This window comes from Puma concolor, chromosome C1 (genome assembly GCF_028749965.1).
Source record: "Puma concolor isolate L17-30 chromosome C1, mPumCon1.1.hap2, whole genome shotgun sequence".
NCBI lineage: Eukaryota > Metazoa > Chordata > Mammalia > Carnivora > Felidae > Puma > Puma concolor.
Genome location: NC_141674.1, coordinates 171,758,313 through 171,778,051, shown reverse-complemented (window position 1 = coordinate 171,778,051; position 19,739 = coordinate 171,758,313). Strand labels below are relative to the sequence as shown.

At 37.5% G+C, this 19,739-nt stretch overlaps 1 protein-coding gene across 1 annotated transcript in view; it reads left to right on the top strand.

Moving 5' to 3' along the window:
* FRZB (frizzled related protein) overlaps nucleotides 1-13,557 on the top strand; it is a 32,545-nt gene extending 18,988 nt beyond the window's left edge. Inside the window, exons 3-6 of the mRNA XM_025912124.2 lie at nucleotides 3,578-3,643; nucleotides 7,783-7,987; nucleotides 8,376-8,439; nucleotides 11,856-13,557. Coding sequence (XP_025767909.1) covers nucleotides 3,578-3,643; nucleotides 7,783-7,987; nucleotides 8,376-8,439; nucleotides 11,856-11,972 — 452 coding nt within the window. The 3' untranslated portion in view covers nucleotides 11,973-13,557. The remainder of the gene's footprint in view (nucleotides 1-3,577; nucleotides 3,644-7,782; nucleotides 7,988-8,375; nucleotides 8,440-11,855) is intronic.
* Nucleotides 13,558-19,739: the final 6,182 nt, after the last annotated feature.

The following is a 19,739-nucleotide window of genomic DNA, read 5'->3' as shown; positions in this document are numbered from 1 at the left end:
GGGCATACTTATGGGCACATCTTAAAAATATAGATCTGAATCTCTAAAGAAGTTATAGTTAAGAATATAGATTTTCAAATAGTAAAAATTTATTTTTTATGTTTGTTTTAAAATTTGTGGTTTGCTCCTATGTTTCTTAAAGTGGAGAGAAGGGGACAAGTGGGCTTCAAGGGTCAAATGCCAAGATCTAAAACATATAATACATTTGGTACAAATTAAAATCATTTAAATTCTAAACTGATTAGAATGAGCCAGTCTTGAAAGAATTACAATGGAAACTGCAATGCAAATAGAATTATATTTTCTTTCATCCCCATGTACTTTTTGACAATAAATCCTGCACACAGACCTAAGACGTCTTTTCCTAGAAAAAGCAGAAAGATACTAATTCCTAGATAGTGGTATTCCAAAGTCATTGGACATGAAAGGTTATAGTGGTTTTGGAATCTGGCAAGAGAAGTTAGTTACAGTCTTATGGCCCTGGATGAGACCCAACGGTAGTCAATTTCAAATAAAGGTCACGGTTAGAGAGTTGTATAACACTTAAGCATTAACTTGAACAGATTGCATCAAGTAGGGAAGGTCCACTGAGAATCACATTTCACAATTGTATCAGGTACTTGGAATTCCTTAGACTTTATGAAACCATCTGACTCTTTAAAAATACTATCATAATTATGTGTTTTCAGTGAGCCTATTTTTATGAATAAAAATTGGAATAAAGAAGGATGTGATTACTTTCCTCCCTGAACTATGTTAATAAGATGCCTTCTTGTTGAGACCACGAGGCTGTTTGTGGCTCGGGCACTGCAGTGCCCTGGGAGACATCTCTGAATTGCAAACCAGATTCCGTGGAGCTTAGGGATGTTAATTTTGCAAACTAATATTTGTATGAGAGTGATAAACTCATGTTTGTACTAGTATAATAAACAGTCGTCAGTTTCATTAGCAGAGAAGTAGGAAATCGTTGATGCTAGGAGAGAGTGCCTGAGAGAACCAATCAAGAACTTGAGGGAGAGCTGCCAAAGATGGTTTCCTGATGGAGGCCCGTAGATGCTTGTGAGATGTAGGATGATGTGCTGTTCTGCAATTCGTGATGTTACATTCAGTTCTAGACATTGAAGCAAGTGAATTGTTAATATAAAAACTTACCCACATTTGAAGAATTCTTTGTCACTTACTTTGTTGCAGCCAGCTCCTTTAACTTGTTCATATATATTTTTTTCCCCCGGATAAAAACACCAAGGCAGTTCCTTTACAACCTTTTCTTCTCAGTGGTGGAATGTAGGCTAATCAATATCTAACGGTTTTTGTGCAAAGCTCAGTAAATAATACCACTGTATTTTGCCACTGTAGAAACCAAAATTTAAAAACCTTATGCAATTGGAAGCTGAGAGAGGAAGACTCCTAGCAAAATTATTAGCAAATTAAAGAAATGATAATGGTATTACTGCCTCTGTAAAAGTCTGAGAAATCAACTGTTGATAGTTAAAAAAAAAAAAAAAAAAAGCTGTTGCTGTCTTACTTAGGGTGGCAGGTGCAAAAAACATAATAATGCAAGCAGTATATCCCTCTATGGTTTCTTTGTAATTTCCCAGTTCTTGGGGCTTTGGGGATATATATGTAGATGTGAGTAACTGAACTTGAGAAGAAGAATAATTCTCCAAATTTTTTGATCTAAGATATATTTTTCATGAATACACTTAGGTATGAATATATTTGGTTTGAGCTAGCATAAATAGGTGAAAGGAAGTTCTTCCACATTTGAGCCTTGTAGATATAAATTTCCACGTCTCTTTATTATTTTATTGAGCTAGTTACTTCAACTAGGCAGATAATTGTTTATAGCGAAAGGGATTGGAAGCATGGCAAGGGTCACATATATGGTATGGTATTGCCACCTCCGAGGCTAGCAGATGTAAGTGCACTGTAGATGAATCAAATATAGTCCCACCAAGAATGTAACTGCTTCGCTATTAGCTATTAGGAAATGGTCTACCTATGTGCATGTAGTTGTGTATATATAGTTATGTAAATACCTACTTGAAATCTTCCTAAATCACTTTATAATAAAATTTTTAAAAAATCTCTGGGAATGTTATGGAATCCATTTGTCTATGCTTCAAGCAAAATTATATGGTAACAACATCATTGAATCATATTAGATTCAATGCAGTGATATTTGGTATAGTTTTGCCAAGAATTTTTATTAGAGTATGAGCAAATTTCTAAAGAATTCCAAATATGTAGATAATTTATCTACATGCATTACGTTTGAAAAATACCTATTTTTAAATGATAGAAAAAGTACAAATCCCTTTCTGTATATGGGTGAGGATAGTTTGTAAATCAAAGACTGTATCAGTTACTTCTTCAGAAATAGTCTCATCTTAAGAATCTCTCCCTCATGAACTCTTCATAGGAATGTAAATTGGTACAGCCACTGTGAAAAATAGTATGGGGGCTTCTCAAAAAATTAAAAATAAAAGGGTGCCTGTCTGGCTCAGTCAGGATAGCATGCAACTCCTGATCTCAGGAGTGAGATCTCAATGTGAGTTCAAGCCTCACACTGGATGTAGCACTTACTTGAAAAAAGTTAAAAATAGAAACACCAGATGACCCAACATTTCCATTACTGGGTATTTACCCAAAGAAAACAAATACACTAATTTTTATAGATATATACACCCCTTTGTTTATTGCATATTTGAAAAGTATGGAACTTCTCATTTCAAATTATGTACTTAGTAAATTTCTTCCAGTAAGTATAAAAATATCGTTGAGTTAAATAGCAGTTATTCTGCCTATACATGGGGCTCATGGCCTCTCTTAAGAACTTCACTAAGTTCACTGGGTTGTAATAATACATGCTTATCTCATTGAGTTGCTTTTATTTTTTTTTTTTAATTTTTTTTAACGTTTATTTATTTTTGAGACAGAGAGAGACAGAGCATGAACGAGGGAGGGTCAGAGAGAGAGGGAGACACAGAATCTGAAACAGGCTCCAGGCTCTGAGCAGTCAGCACAGAGCCCGACGCGGGGCTCGAGCTCACGGACCGCGAGATTGTGACCTGAGCCAAAGTCAGACGCTTAACCGACTGAGCCACCCAGGCGCCCCTTGAGTTGCTTTTAGATGCAGGAAATAGTATTTGGAAAAGTGCTATGTAATGTGTAAAGCATATATGAATGCAGGTGGTACCCCACAGGGGTAAACCAGTTGCCTGAGCATAAGCAGGAAATTGCCTTTCAGTAGGCATTGGTTCTGCTTCCATAGGCATTAAATGCCTTTTTTGGGGGATTCAGGGGTCATGATCTCTTCTTGCATGGTAGTGAACAGGGTTTCCTTAGGATTCGGGTGGTTTGTTGAAGAGTAGGAGCTTATGAGCATACTCACATTAAATAAGAGGCTAGGTAAACAATAAACATGAATGTAGTTCCAGGAGAAAGAGATCAAACACATAGAGTTACTAAGAGCCTCCTCGCCACCAAATTTGGATCTACCTTACCAAAAATGTGAATGTACAAAAGAAAGCTCATGTTGAATTTTTGCTGACAGCTAAAATGTTGTATTTTTCAGAACGCTGCAAGTGTAAGCCTATTAGAGCTACACAGAAGACCTATTTCCGAAACAATTACAACTATGGTAAGGATAACTGCTGTGCTAAGAAAGTAGTGTGTGTGTGTGTGTGTGTGTGTGTGTGTGTGTGAGAGAGAGAGAGAGAGAGGGGGAGAGAGAGAGAGAGAGAGAGAGAGAGAGAGAGAGAGAGAATTAGAGCAGTTTAAGAATAAGGCTTAAAACCAAACAAAGACAACTTTTAAGCACATAGTCCCCTGTCCCAAACAATTGAAATGTCTGATGGGCAAAATTCTTAACCAATGCTTGATTTTGAATCATATTGGGCAGCATTGCTGGCATCTAGAACCATGTAATTAAGTAAGTACACAGCTACATTTCAAACTAGATTGCTCTCTGAGAGGCTGAGGAGGATTTGAGCTTGAATGTTTGGGGCTGCATGGGTTTTCAGTTTTGCTTCCAAGTCAGCTTCCCTGGGGTGAACAGAGGAGCACTTTGATGCATAAGGGATGGATGGTTAACAGAGGACAACTTGGTTTCTCCAATCAGTCTGTCTCATGGAACACATTGACAGAGCTGGAAAGTAACACAGAAGTTGTTAGTATTCAATTAAGGAAATGTTTTGTTGTCTAGCTTGACCTAGAAATGTGACATTTTGATAAAATATTAATCTAAGAGCCACCCATCTAAATGTAGCCAACAGACTTAAATGGAGGAAAAAGCCTCCTGTCTTTTACCAGGTACTGTGCAAAGTGACTTCTATACACTATCTTTTATAGTTTCCTCAACTGCCCCATGAGATGTATTATTATCCTAATTTTATCAGTGATTATTGAATGTAAGTTGTCCTTTCTTAAATTATTTAGAATGTACTTTTGGGTACTGGCGTGCTTCAGAGTCACAAATATCAATTACTCTTATATTTAGACAACTCAGAATTTTCCAGTTGATACAACAAGGGACAAAAAACATTTGCTGTAATCCATAGGCATTTTATTGTGATTTTTTCCCTGGGCATCTATAAGATTAATAAACGTCATGTGACTATATCTCTGAAGATGATTGTTGATGTGCAGTCAATGAATAAACATGACAATTAAATACATTTTTAGGGGCACCTGGGTGGCTCAGTTGGTTGAGCGTCGACTTTGGCTCAGGTCATGGTCTCACAGCTCATGGGTTCGAGCCCCGCGTTGGGCTCTGTGCTGACAGCTTGGAGCCTGGAGCCTGCTTTGGATTCTGTGTCTCCCCCTCTCTCTGCCCCTAACCCACTCACATTCTGTCTCTGTCTCTCTCAAAAATAAACATTAAAATGTTTTTTAAATACATTTTTAAAGGAAACTTTATTAAAATGAGAATTTTATTATCAAACTTACAGGCCTTATTTTAGAGGACATAGGACATATATAGCAAATTTATTTCCGTACTGTTGGGAGTAGGAAGGAGAGAAATTGGTAAGACTCTGTAAGAGTAATCTTTGATATCTATGAAAATATCATGTATTAGAAAGTATAAAATAGAAAATTCTCAGGTAAATAAATCTCTTTGAAATAAATGTACTAATTTTACAAGTTTTTCTTCAATGGAATGAATTTTTATTTTTTGCTTACTACTCATCTTAAGAGGAATCTAATTTCTTTTAGCCAATGGTGGCTTGCAAGGTTGAAAGGTTGTTTTTCTGAGAAGTCAAATGCCTGGCTGCTAATTGGAGGATCCATTCTTCTAAAACCCAATGTGAAAAATCACAGGGAAATGGAGGTCTTGATTTTTAGGAGATTAGGTTTTCAAGATTGAAAAATGTTTTATGGACTTTTAAGTATAGTTATAGTAAAAAAATAATAAAAATGTTATTTCAAGGGAATTTTGTTTACTTGTATTTATTTTACTTTTCTTATTGATTTTTACTTTATCTTACTTTCTTAGTGCTTCAATGGTTGATGCTGCTGTTTTGATTAAAAGTTAAAAAACTAGTGGTTACAAGTCATGGAAAGAGAAGACTTTGACACAGTAGCTGAGGGAATAGTATAACGTAAAATGGAATACAGATCACATTTAATGGGAGAGAGATCATTTCTTTTTCATGGCCAAACAATAACCAGGTTGCCCAAAGTTGAAGGATTTCATGTGTCTGCAGCTTAATGTGGAACATCTTTGGGGGAGGTCAGGCACTCAAATGATTAAATAGAAGGAAGAATGCTGAAAAGAAAATGCAATTTAATTTCTAAAATCTGTTGATTTTTGTCATAAGTATCTGCCTGTGTCTAATGAAAAAACAAAGTTGGGGCGGGAGTAAATGATAATTCAGATGACCTGTGCTTCATTCAGATTAATTCAGTAAAAGCTCTTGAGCTTTAACAAAATTACTTGAATAATAAAGTAAGTCTTGTAGAGAGATATTTGTTTTGGAGTGGGTACATGTGCTAAAAATTTCTAATGAAAATAGTAGACACACTGGGTAAATAAATCATTAGTTTGAGAACATTTGCACAGTTTGCTAATCTCTAAGAGTTGATGGATGCTATGAAGCACATTTACATAAACCAGGACACAAAAAAATGCCTGCTAGCTGGGCTTGTCAATTTATCATCTGATTCCCCCAAATGACATTTCAAAAAAGGGCAATCTTACTTTTTGTTAAAATACAGACTAGAGAGAACACTAATAAGGGATTTCTTAACTCACAAGTTTCACCAAGCAGGGACAGCTGGGTAGTTATGTTTGTTTGCTGTAAGTTCTCATACTTTTCTCCAGAAACTGAAATACCTGAGAAGCAAAAATGAGATTTTGTCCTGAATTTTTTAGAATTTGCAATTTAATTTCTATCATACATATATTGTACTGGTGGAATGTTATTGAATGTTTCCAATATAGACTTGGGGCATTGATGAGGGGAATGGTTTATTAGCTAGCTTTATGTTTTCATGGATTACTTTTTTCCATTCCTGTGTAGTCCAAAAGACCCTAAAATACATGGGAAGGAACTCAGATGAAAGTGGTTTGCAGATCTGTTCCTAAGAGGCTTTCAAAAAGTGGATTAATTTGGATATATTGTGTCTTCTTCCATATAACATCCCTAGATATTAAACTAGAGCAGCCGGGGAGCCTGGTCAAAAGCCATTGGCTTCTTACTAATTGATGTTTTTACTTCTTTGTAGGCTTTTCAAACTCCTCTTTCAAACAAAAAAAAAAAAAAAAAAAAAAAAAAAAAAAAAGGATAACTCATTTATCAGAAGGAGGAATCTAAAAAATTTGGCTCTTCCAAAGGACAGAATACCCAGATTAGACACAGAACTGTGCTTTCTAGATTCTGAGACAAATACTTTGACTTTGCAGTGAAATTGGTTATTTTTAAGGCAGTTCATCTTTATGTTGAGGAGTGAAGCTGGCTCTTGTGAGATAAATTGGGTGCCAGCATTTCCACTGAGAGAGGTAGATTAATGCAATTGACACATTAGACCATTGTCCGTACCACATGAGAGGAAGAAATGTTGGAGTGTCTGACTTCAAAGCAGATGGAGAAAACAAAGTCAAGTGGTAGCAGTTTTTATTCAAAAAGAAAGTGTAGTATACTCACAGGAAAATATAAAAGATAATCTGCTCTGAAATGAAGAAAGGAGCTGATGTCTAAAGAGTCACTAAGGTAAGGAGGTGGAAAGATGGTGGAAACAGTTGGGGGACACTGTAGAACAGGACTTGAAAGCACTGAAGACCCCAACTCTTTAGAAAATCTATGAATCTGATAGAAGAATACTGACAAGTAAACAAAGCATATTCAAGTACTAGGTCTTTACATATAGTGAAATTAATATAAACTTCTGTTGGTAGCAATTGAAACTACATGCATGCACACATTCCAAATAAAATTTTGGAGGAAAATCACATCAGATTCACTCAACCTTTGATTATCTAAATGGATTTTTCACTATGAAGTACATGCACACAGGTACACACACACATACATGTGTATATATGTATACACAAATATATATGTACATACAAATTGGAAGGGGATCAGGGCTGAACATTAAAGGGGGCAGGTGTGTTGTGAAGTGTGTCATTCACTAATGTCTAAGGCAAATATCTGACTTCTCCATTCGTTGAGCAGGAAGTGGATATGAATTGACTAGAAAGAAGTCTACCTGTCTTTTTTGAATGGGGCATCTATCATGTATCATATTACCATATCGACTTTATTTTCTTTTATCCAGTCATTCGGGCTAAAGTTAAAGAAGTAAAGACCAAGTGCCATGATGTGACTGTAGTAGTTGAGGTGAAGGAGATTCTAAAAGCTTCTCTGGTAAACATTCCAAGGGAAAACGTTAACCTTTACACCAGCTCTGGCTGCCTGTGTCCTCCACTTAATGTTAATGAGGAGTATATCATCATGGGCTATGAAGATGAGGAACGCTCCAGGTAATTCATTCCCTAAAGGTTCAGAATAATTGCTATACCTATCATCTCTTTATTTCATTTCTCTAGACGTCTTACTCTGGAGTTCTTACCTGGGGATCTAACTCCTAGGGGATTACAGATAGGTTGTATTTGGGTCCCTCAATATCATTTATTGGATAGAAAAGTATATGTGTGCAATTTGTGGGTGTGCATTTTTCTGGGGAGAAGGATCATAACATCATTTCTTCTTAAAGGAGTCTATGACTCACAAATTATTAAGAATTTCTATTCTAAAATCTGGCTGTCCTATTGTAGAATAAACAGTAAATCTTTCTTGGCAACGATTCCTTGTATTTTTCAGTAATATCTTTTAATTTTTCAAAAATGGTTGCTTCTTTAAAAAATACAGATTACTGTTGGTGGAAGGTTCTATTGCTGAGAAATGGAAGGATCGACTTGGTAAAAAAGTTAAGGTAAGCCTATATTTTATGTTCAAAGTGATACATGAAGTAGAAAACCAGACATTTGTCATTTAAACAAAATAGCTGCCCTTACCAGCATGAGAAATATTAAAACCTGAGCTCTGTGTGTGTGTGTGTGTGTGTGTGTGTTTGTGTGTGTGTCTCAAATTCTAACGACTGAGTTTGTCTTTAATGTCAATTTCATTTAAGGAGTGAATTCTCTATAAGTGTATCAGAGATTTAACTACAGTTGCCTAACTTCTCACAATGAGAAGTCTGGCTATAGTCAGTCCAGTCCTGGTTGGGTAGCTCCACATTATCATTAGGGCTCCAGCTCCTTCTAGCTTGCTGTTCTGCCATTTTTAAGGGCATTACTTCCATGCTCATGTTCACCAGGAGGTCGCAAGATGGCTTCCCACCTCCAGTATCACACCTACATTTCAGGGAGAAAAAAAAAAGAGGTAAAAAGAAGTTTCCAAGTGCCCCATCTAGCAATTTTTACTTAGGTCTTAGTCTCATATCCATCTCTAGCTGCAAGAGAGGATGGCAAATGCAGTTTTTTAGCTGGGCATAAATTGCAGTTCTGGGAGTCAAGAGGGGAGAACAAAGGATGGGTAGGAAACTACCAATGTTGTCCCAATTCATAGACACCAGTTCTTCTGTACAAAATGCAGCCATGTTCATCTGTGTATAAGACATCTGACCAAATTAGGTCCTTAGAGCAGTAATGTAGCTTTGTTTTTAAACCACTGATTCTTAGATTCTGTAAGTGATACATTTAAAAAATCACAATAGGGGCACCTGGTGGCTCAGTCAGTTGAGTGTCTGACTCTGGATTTCGGCTCAGGTCATGATCTCATGGTTCATGAGGTTAAGCCCCACATTGGGCTTTGTGCTTACAGCACAGAGCCTGCTTGGGATTCTTTCTCTCTGTGCCCATCCCCAGCTCATGCTGTCTCTCTCCAAATAAATAAATAAACTTAAAAAAAAAATTTAAAAATTATGGTATATAACCTTATTATAGAGGTTAGAAGGTTTCATTTCTTTTCTTCTTACTATATACTAAGCTAATCTGTTCCAAAGAAAGGAATGTATGCGCAGATTGGCAAAGAATTGAAAAGGGTGTGTGTGTGTGTGTGTGTGTCGTGGGCAGGGAGGGAAAAGAAAGAGTGGGAATTGTACCAAACATAATACATCCTCTAACTTCTGTGAGTTTGAAGGCTTGGGAAACATTTACAGGGTAAGTTAAACACCCCTGAGCAGTTTATCTTATACATCTGGCACTTGACACAGCAGACACATTTGAGTTGAAGTGACCTACAAAAATGTAAAGGGCATTATTTTGCAGGGAGAAACTACCCTTCAGTAAGTTCTTTTTTCCCCTGGTATATTTGTCAAAAGTGAGATGTATTTCAAGTTCAGACTTGTGGGAATTCTCCATTTGTATCTATTTTCAGTTACTTTGGTGTTTATTAAAAAGTGGCTCTTCTTCAGTAAGTTGGAATCTCTTACTGTTCTTTTAATTTGGTTTTCTGCTTGCTAATGCAGAACAGGAATTTGTCCTAAATTCCTGTACCAGTTGGAAGAGCTTTCAACATCCCTGCTGCAAAGCATGTAACGAGGCTTGCTTGCTGCTTCTCTTTTGGTACCAAAACAATTACCATCATGTAAAGACCCAGGACACATGGCTTGTTTATCCTATTTCTTAGGCAAACATTTTCCATTGCTTTCTATAGGGGACTCATAGAATTGTTGTGAAATTCTTTATATCTCAGTCTGGATGTAAACATGCTAAAGGGAAGAAATAAATCAATAATGTGAACATTTTTTTTTTAATTAATTTATTTTGAGAGAGCGAGCGCAAGCAGGGGGAGTCTGGGACAGAAGATCTGAAGCAGGCTCTGTGCAGACAGCAGTGGGCCTGATGTGGGGCTCAAACTCATGAACCGTGAGATCATGACCTGAGCTGAAGTCAGACATTTAACTGACTGACCCACCCAGGCATCCCAACAATTTTTAATTGATATTGCAGATACTCATAGCTAAATATCTTGGGTAGGAAAATCTCTTTTGGCTAGAATTATTGAGATCCTTAGTTTAGTTTTCCTGTCAATTTGAGGATGTAAAAAAGAGTTTTATGGATTTTCCCTTTTCAGCTGATTTTTTTTTCTTCCTTTTGCTCAGTGAATAGAATAAGAATGAGATAAAGACCTTCTTTTGGTTTTGCCATACAGATGGTTGTCTACCTAAGTCTCTGTTAGAGCAGGTTGTTCAAATCAAAATATTTGGTCTGCCTTGGGCAGCTGAGAATCAGACTGTTTTTTAATATGAAAAACAATAAGATTGTAAAGTATGCTAAAACGAAGAATTACACTCAGTAATTGAAAAATGATAATTATATGCTAAGCCCTTCAGATATTTTTCATTTGTTAATCTTCAGAACAGTCTTATAAGTATATTCTATTATTAATTCCAATGTGCTAATGATTAAAATGAGGTTTAATAAGTTCAAGAAACTTTGCACGGTAACTGATAGAGTTAGAATTTGGGCTTGGGCCATCTGACATTAGCTCCTTGCTGCTCAAAGTGTGGTCTTGGGGCCAGCAACATTGGCATCACCTGGGAGCTTGCTACATATGAAGATCTTGGGCCCCAGCCCAGACCTATTGAGTGAGAATCTGCAATATTAATATCTCCAGGTGATTTCTGTATTCATTGAAATTTGAGAAGTAGTGCTGTGGTCCTTATTCACTAGGTTTAACACCAATAATATAACTTCCTTTTATTACATGTAAATACTATTGGTAGTGTTACTATGAAATATTAGTGAACTTGACTGTGGTCATTAGAAATATTGGTAATGTCGGCTTTGTAAAACAGAATGAGTGCAGGACCTTATCTGTTGTGATTGTCGCACTTGGTAGATATTACTTGGAAATATGTTTTTAAGAGATCTCATTTCCCCCCCCCCCAAATTTCTATTTTTTTCACTGCTTAAATCACATATGTTTTAAAAGTCTATGTTCTGATGTATTGTAGAAGAAGAAGATGAAGAATAGCCCTTCAAATTCTCTGTGTAAATCTTCCATTGGTGATCCCCTGTGTAGTGCCAGACTTGTGTATGTTAGTTCTGGAAATACCTGCAGATTTTGATAGATATTTTTGTCACCATTTGATGTGGAAATTTTAAGTTTAAGGTCTGATATGAAAACATAACTGATATATTATAGGTGGCCAATTTGGTGCTTTTTATGATCAGAGAATTATGTTCACGTAGCATCAATTTTGTTATCCTGGGATATGAATTTTATACTTTTAGAAAAGGATTTTGAGTTCTGACTTTGAGGTCTTACTTAGTTGTTAGAATAATAGAAATGATGACCCTGGTGATACATGCACGTGAGCATTTTCTGTTTTGAATTTCACAGCGCTGGGATATGAAGCTCCGCCATCTTGGACTCAATAAAAGCGATTCAAGCCATAGTGATTCCACTCAGAGTCAGAAGTCTGGCAAGAGCTCCAATCCCCGGCAAGCACGCAACTAAATCTTGAAATGCAGAAAGAACACCAGTGGACTTCCTATTAAGACTTGCATTGCTGGACTAGCAAAGGAAAATTGCACTATTGCACGTCATATTCTATTTTTTACCACAAAAATCATGTGGTAACTGATATTACTTCTATTTTCTCTTTTTCTGTTTTTCCTTCCCTCTTTCTTTTTTCTTTATTGTGTTCTGAGTGCAGCTCCTTAAATATATGTATTCTGTTTCACTAATCCTGGGAAAACTATTCTCTGCAATAATAATAAATTAAACATGTTGATACCAGGGCCTTTTTGCTGGAGTAAATGTTAATATGCTGTTCTGCACCCAGATTGGGAATGCAATATTGGATGCAAAGAGAGATTTCTGGTATACACAGAGAGCTAGATATGCTGTGAAACCTAGTCTGCTCATCTAATTACAGCCTCATTTTCACATGCCTTTTGGGCATTCTCCTCACGCTTAAAAGTTCTGAATGTTTATAAAGGTAAAATGGCAGTTTGAAATCAAATGCCACACAGGCAAAGCAATCAAGCACCAGGAACCATTTATGAGGAAACGACACACAAGATAAATTATTTGCAAGATTGGCAGGAAGCAAAATAAATAGTGCTAGGAGCTGGGGAAGGAACATTTTGCCTGATTGAGAAGCACAACTGAAACCAGTAGCTGTTGGGGTGTTAACAGTAGCATTTTTCTTTCGACAATACATTTGGTTTGTTTGTGAATATATTAATCAGCATTAGGGAAGTGAATTGTAACTAGACATCTGCTGTTATCAGCGTACCTCTGTTAAGTTTGCTTCCCTTTAAATAAACCCATTGGTGTAAGTTTTTTTTTTTTTTTTTTTGCATCTTTTAAAATAAATCTTGACTTGATGTGTTGACCAGAAAAAGAAAGTATGTATGCATGTGCACCAGGGTATTATTTTTGAAAGATACACAGCTCTATAAAATGCTGTAGTTTGCAGCATGGTAAAATGTGCAAGGGTGTGCCTGTGTGTGTGTGCGTGAGCGTGTGTTTGTGTTTGTGCACTCACACCCAAGCTGGACTGAATTACAGGCCTGTACTTGATCATTTGGATTTGTGCTGTTTAATGCTCAGTAAAATATGCCTAATAAAAGGAATTACGGTTGTCAGGAGAGAGATTATTCTTTTTTCTTTTAATATTTTTATTTATTTTTGAAAGAGCACGCAGGCAAGGGAGGGACAGAGAAGAAGGCAGAGCATCCAAAGCAGGCTCTGTCCTGACAGCAGAGAGCCCAACACAGGGCTCAAACTCATGAACCGTGAGGTCACGACCTGAGCTGAAGTCCAATGCTTCGCTTAATTGACTGAGCCACCCAGGCGCCCCAGGAGAGAGGTTATGCTGACTTTTGAACCAAATGCACAATCTTGCTACCCAAGCTGCAGTGTGCCCAGGGACCTTGGGGAATAACTGATGCTTTTCCTTCCTTCCTCTAGCAAGTTCTTCATAGCTTGTGCCAATCACTTGGATGTCTCATTTCCTTCAATTTATGTGTTCGATATTAGTAGAACAGATTTCCAAGATATGGTACACTGAAAATAAAACATTTATGAAGCAAAATGGTGCTGTGCTTCCTTCTACACGGACAATCGTGTGGGAATGAAATTCAGTCTAGAACAAACATTTCCGCAAATGGTAAATAATAATTCCTTTACATTCTCTCTTTTGAAAGTAAGTGACCATCTCAACCTTCTGGCTGATGTCCAAGCCCCTACAGTTTCTGGAATCCCACAAGAAAGAGTTCCAACCTTGCCTCCATGAAGACCGCATGCTCTTTTGAGCTGCTGTATGGTTGCTATCGATAATTTGGCCACCCGCTTTATTCTCAGATGGCTGGGGCAGGTGCATATCGTTCTAGATGCTACTGTTACAGCCTTAAAGAGGTAAGTTTGGGTGTCACAGGGCAGGAGTGAAGTGCCGCAAGGGAAGAACTACACCTTGGGATCTCTCGTCCTGATGTTGATGCCCCAACTGAGCTTCAAGGATTAAAGAGTGGAAAGTAGAATTCTGCCTTGTCCCGTGTTTCTCAGGCATCTTTCATGTTCACTGTGGGAAGAAGGGCAAGAATGGACTGCGGGAGATTTAAAAGAATTGATTTCTCAAGTCCACACAATGTCATCGCTTATTCCAAAGCACAGTAAGAGGAATTTTAAGTGATGAAATATTTTGATGTACAACCGAAGCCACAGATGTATCCAAGCCCCTGAAGTATTTTTTTCGGGGCGGGGGGCAGTGGTGGCCGTAAGTTAGCTCCTGCGTAGAATGACACAATTTATGCACAGTACATATATAACTATAAACAAAAGAGGACTAGATTTTGGGATTCAGCTGTGTTCTTTACCACCTTCCCTTTAGTGATCTGCACTGGCAATGGTTGATTTTGTTTATCTGTGTGAGGCTCTGTCAGTTAAAGTTTCTAATGGTATGAGGTCCATGAATAAAGTACTTTTGGCATTCAGTTTGATAGTTGCAATGTCTTCATTAATTATGTGCAAGCCTCTTTTGGGAGATAACATGATTTTTATGGTGGTCATGTTTCTAATCAGACTGCAAAATCATTTCTACTCTGCAATTGCCATAATACAAATGCATCTTATTAGTGCCTCTCTACAGGCTTTTCTGACAGGTACTCACTTTGAAAGCCACTAAAATTTTAATCTATATGCATCCTTGTCAGTGACCTTGAGATCTATAAAATTCACTTAAAATTTCTTTGAAAACTTTTGTTCACCTTCAGGATTTTAATTTCCCCAGCCAAGTAACAGGAACAAAATGTTAGGTGCGTGCTGAGTAGCAAAAATTAAAATAACAGCAAACTTGGAGTCTCTTTGCAGATATGTGAGTATTTTACTGTGTCACATACAGAGTGTAATCTGACTCGGTGCCATATGTTGCACTGAGCATTGGGGGTGGGGTGGGACAGATCCATGGGTCTCCACATGTGTTATGTATTAAGAAGGCAAATACAAAAATTACAATCACTGTGAGTAAATAGCACTACTTATTGCCTTCTGCAAGAAATTACTTGCTATTATTTTTTCAGCAAGTAAAATGACAAATAAGTATTTCAACATTGGTATTTATTTAGACTGTGAATTTTATTACTTAGTATGAGCATTCAAGAAGATGGTAAAAATGAGATAAAGCAGAGATTTCTAATACTGTTAGTGAAATCTGATAGAATTTTTGAATATGGTTCCCAGCTGTATTAATAAAAAATGGTATAGTTGTACCTTTTGATAGTTATCTCTCTGGGTAATAATATCTAACAGTGGCTAGAGCTCTATACAAAATACGTGCATGTGTATAACCTCATATAATCCTCGGAAGTCTGTGAAGTAGGTATTTCTATATTATGGATGAAAAAATCAAGTTATGGAAGGAGCGGAGCTGGGCCTCAGACTCTCTTTATTTCCTAAGTTATATGTTTTCAACCATTGCAAATACTGAGAAAGATCAACGCATCCTGACATTATGAAAAAGCATAGTGTCAGGCACGGAGTGGACTACTAAAATTTTTTCTTAAACTGAGGTCTACCGACTGAATGCCAGAAAGCATATGTAATATAGTTCCAATCTGATCCCAAGTACTGTCATTTTTGCTCTTCAGTTTTCCTTGCCTATAAAATTAAAATTTCATGGAATGATTCTTGTAGAGGATGAGCAGGTAAGTGAATAAAGCGATTCTTTTGGCATTAATAGTTTCTTTTGTTTTGGCATTGCTAAAGTTACATGATTCTCAGGAGGGAAAAAAAAGGTATTTTTCCCTCTAAGTGTCCGTTTTCCCTTGAATTTGGAGAGACGTATGGCGTTGAAAGTACTTAACAAGGTCAGGAAGAAAGTTGAAGTTGAAGGTTGATGGTTACTACAAAGAAAACCAGGTCGGCTGCTTTCCACTGAGAACTCTCTTTTCTCATTCTTACATCTTCCCTTAATCCCTCCTGCCACCAGCATCCTCCACAGCTGAGAAAGAAAATGATTCTACGTGACCTAATTCCTCTTGCTTTTCTTTCATTAAATATTTTTATTATGACGGGGATTCAACACGTTGAGAGACACCTAAAGCTGGGGTTTCTTTGGGTAAAGTGTAACCATTACTTGTTGTTTCTACTTTGAATGGCGGGTGTTGAGAAGTCAAGGAACTACGAAGAAGGAAAGGGCATGCTCAAGGAAGTGTGCCCGTCCAGAAAGGGAAGGATGCGTGGGCTGAGGAGGCCAAATCAGAAGTGAAAGGAAACGCGGAACAGAACTGCCCACTAATCTCCAGGCTGTGAAGGGGAACAGCATGTCTTAGTAGCATGGTAGTGCTGGGGCTGCCCTTCCAAACAGCCAGCACTCCCTCCACACACACTTAACATCATGAAATGGGATTGAGTGGGATTGCAGGGTTGGGTCTTAGGAAAACTTGAGGCAACAGCAAGGGTAGGTCAAGGTGACACTTGAAGCTTAGGATAGCTTGGGATGGTAAACAGTCTGTGAAACAGAGAACCAAGTATTTCTTGTCTATACTGGATGGCAAATAACGCTAATCAAGTTGATCTCGTTCCCTCTAATTTTATCTCTACATTATTTTGGTGACTCTGGGGGAATCAGGGCTTCTCAGAGATAGGATCCCTGCACTAGTATTAAGAACAGAATTTGAGGTAAATAGTTGTGACTTAACTGGACAAAAGAATAGATGAATATAAACAAAATGCCTACTGAAAAACTCTTTCCCTGTGACTTATAACTCCAAGTGAGGTATCAAAGCTTTAAAAAGAACCACGAAGCTCAGAAATATACCCACAAAGGCTGCGTTGTCCTGTCTGTGCACATTTATCTCTTTGCCTCTTGTTCCTTCTCACCTATTCTGCTTCTTTTCATATTGTTCTGCTCATTAAATCAAACACAGTCCTGTAGGAAGTATTCAGAATTGCTAGAAAATCAAGCATGGAGCAAATGGAAGAGAGTGACATTCTTTAAAGCCTCTGGTCAATATCCATGAAGCTCATCTGAATTTCTTTCAAATCATTAGTTCAGGCAGTCTTGTCTTTAGCTTCTCCTGTGTACCCAATACCAACAGCCCGAAACCACAGCTTCCACACTCCCTCCTTAGAAACATTCAATCATCAGAATGGTCCCCTTATCACACCTTGAAAGGATCTTTGGAGTTAGGGCACCTGGGTTCAGATTCTTTCTTTGAAACTTTCTGACTGTTTAGCCTGCTCTCCAAGTTTTAAGATCAGGTGAGTTGAGCTGGGCAGAGCCTGTTGAGCACTGCCTGGAGCATGGTAGGGGCTTAATAAATATCAGAATTATTTGACCTTTTACTTTGGAATTTTCTCTGTAAGGTGCACAGTTCTAAAATAGGGCTGTAGTGAGTGCTTACCCAGTCAAAAGAAGAAAAGGCCGCTTCCAAGAGATCCTACATCCTGCTCTGTTCTCCCTCTTTAAGATGACATCTTTAAGATGACAAACCCAACAAAAATCTCCTTCCTGCATTCTCAGGTTGAAGACTGAAATCTTTTTTCTTTTCTTCCTCTTCCTTAGCAAATGTGCTTAGACAGTAGCATGGTCAGGAGACCAGATGAATACTCACTCCATAAAAAAAAAAAAAATAAGATTCTGAAAAAACTACATAATAATTCTACAAATACTATTATCACTGGTAAAATTTTGTTTTTTTCTTGGGTGCCCGGGTGTCTCAGTTAAGCGTATGACTTTGGCTCAGGTCATGATCTTGCTGTTTGTGGGTTTGAGCCCTGAGTCGGGCTCTGTGCTGACAGCTCAGAACGCGGGGCCTGCTTCAGATTCTGTCTTCCTTTCTCTCTGCCTCTCCCACACTCATGCGATCTCTCTCTCTCTCTCAAAAATAAATAAACATTAGAAAAAAATTTTTAAAAATTTGTTTTCTTCCAAATATGATTTGTTTTGGAAATCAAAAAACCCAAGTGCTTCTCCAACCACTTTTTAATATAAAGGATGGTAAACTTATAAAAAGCATAACATCTTTACGCTGGTTATTTCTATGCAGATGTCAACTTCCAAATTGATTCACTTATTCTTCCAACTTTGGAACTGGGTTTTTATACTTTACTGTTATTCATGGTAACTAAGAGGTAATTTCACGTAAAGAGCAAAACAAGTAAGCCAACAGTTTTTTTAATGGTATTGGTAAAATTCTGGTCCCCCAGAAAGGTTATTGTTCATTGTTTAGGTGAGCAAGAAGGGACCTCTTGCAAAGATATGTGTTCTCAATATGAGCAGAATTTTGTCAGAGGAGCTTCTTGGTGTTTTTCATTTCCTAGGGAGTTCCAGAAGTACTAAAATTATATCGAGACAAAGTGTTTATATTTGAAAAGTGCAGGCTCTGCATTCCAGGCTGCACACTGAGGGCTCTCTAAACAGAGGCAGCTTTTACTGAAACTTGGGAAATAAGGATAACTCATAAAGGCTTGGGCTAGCACATACTGGAAAAATAGAAGATAACCTGTGAGCTAGCCGCAAAAGGGAACAACCTAACCCAGGAGTTGGCACACCTTTCTGTAAAGGGTTGCATAGTAAATATTTAAGGCTTTGTGGGCCATACAGCCTCTGTTGCAAGCTCTGCCCTTGAGGCTTAAAAGCAGGCACCGATAATACATATATGAACGAGCATGGTGGTGTTCCAATAAAACTTTATTTGCAAAAAACAGGAGGTAGGCTAGATTTAGCCTTTGGGCTGTAGTTTGCCTACCTTTGTGGGTCTAATCAAATTCTCACTAACTAGTTTCAATTATCTTATAGTTTTTTGGACTTATGGAAATAGGTAATTTTGGTGGCAAAGAGACTTAACTACTGAGAGTTTAGGCTTGTGCTTAAATAGGACTTTGCCTTAAAATTTTACCATTAGAGAGTAATCTATTGGGTAGAATATTGTTCTCTTCAGGAATAAAATGCAAGGGCTTGGGAAAGATATCAAATTACCATTTCCTAGTATCAATCTAGAACTGAAAGAGGCCCTAGAAGTTGCCTAGAGAATAGGGGATTGAAGGAAGCCAGAAAAGGGAGACGTTAGTTGCCCCATTTAAGAAGTTATTCATAGGGCCCATTTGACCACCCAGTAATATTTCGTTGTTGTTGTTTGCCTGCAAAGGCACATTCTTTAGGATGATCCAGCAGGGAAAATCCATGTATAATACAAGATGGTAGAATCTACAAAAGAAATAAGAACAAAGAGTAATTCTTTTAAAAGTCCCTCAAACTGCTGGTCTCATTCCTCTCTTACCTCCCCTCCCATTCATTCTAGTTTAGTGTATTGAAATGTGTTCCTACTGCTAATTAGCCACTATTTTTAAAGCTGGCATGCTTGTAATAATGAAAAACTATAAATATGGTTGGCAGTTGCTATTTTAAAAATATTATTAAAAAAAAAAAGGATACTAGGAAGAGTTGCGCATGTACTAAAACCCTCTTGTGTGCTTAACCCATTCACCAGAAGCTTGATTTACAACTGCGTTCCCTGCCTGATGAATCCCACATGCCCCATAACTTAAACATCTTAATGTGCCTCTCACTGGAGTCCCTTTTTATTTGAATGTAAATTGATTCTGAAACTGCTCCCAGCCAGAAGTTTGTGTTTGAAATACTGTAGCTTAGAGGCGAATATAGTTATACTAGGTTCAATCTGCAAGGCATAGGAATGAGGTTCAATTGCCAGCATAATTAACCTAGCTCAGGTTAATTTAACCATGAAATAGCCAGCTGACTGCTGAACCTGTCAT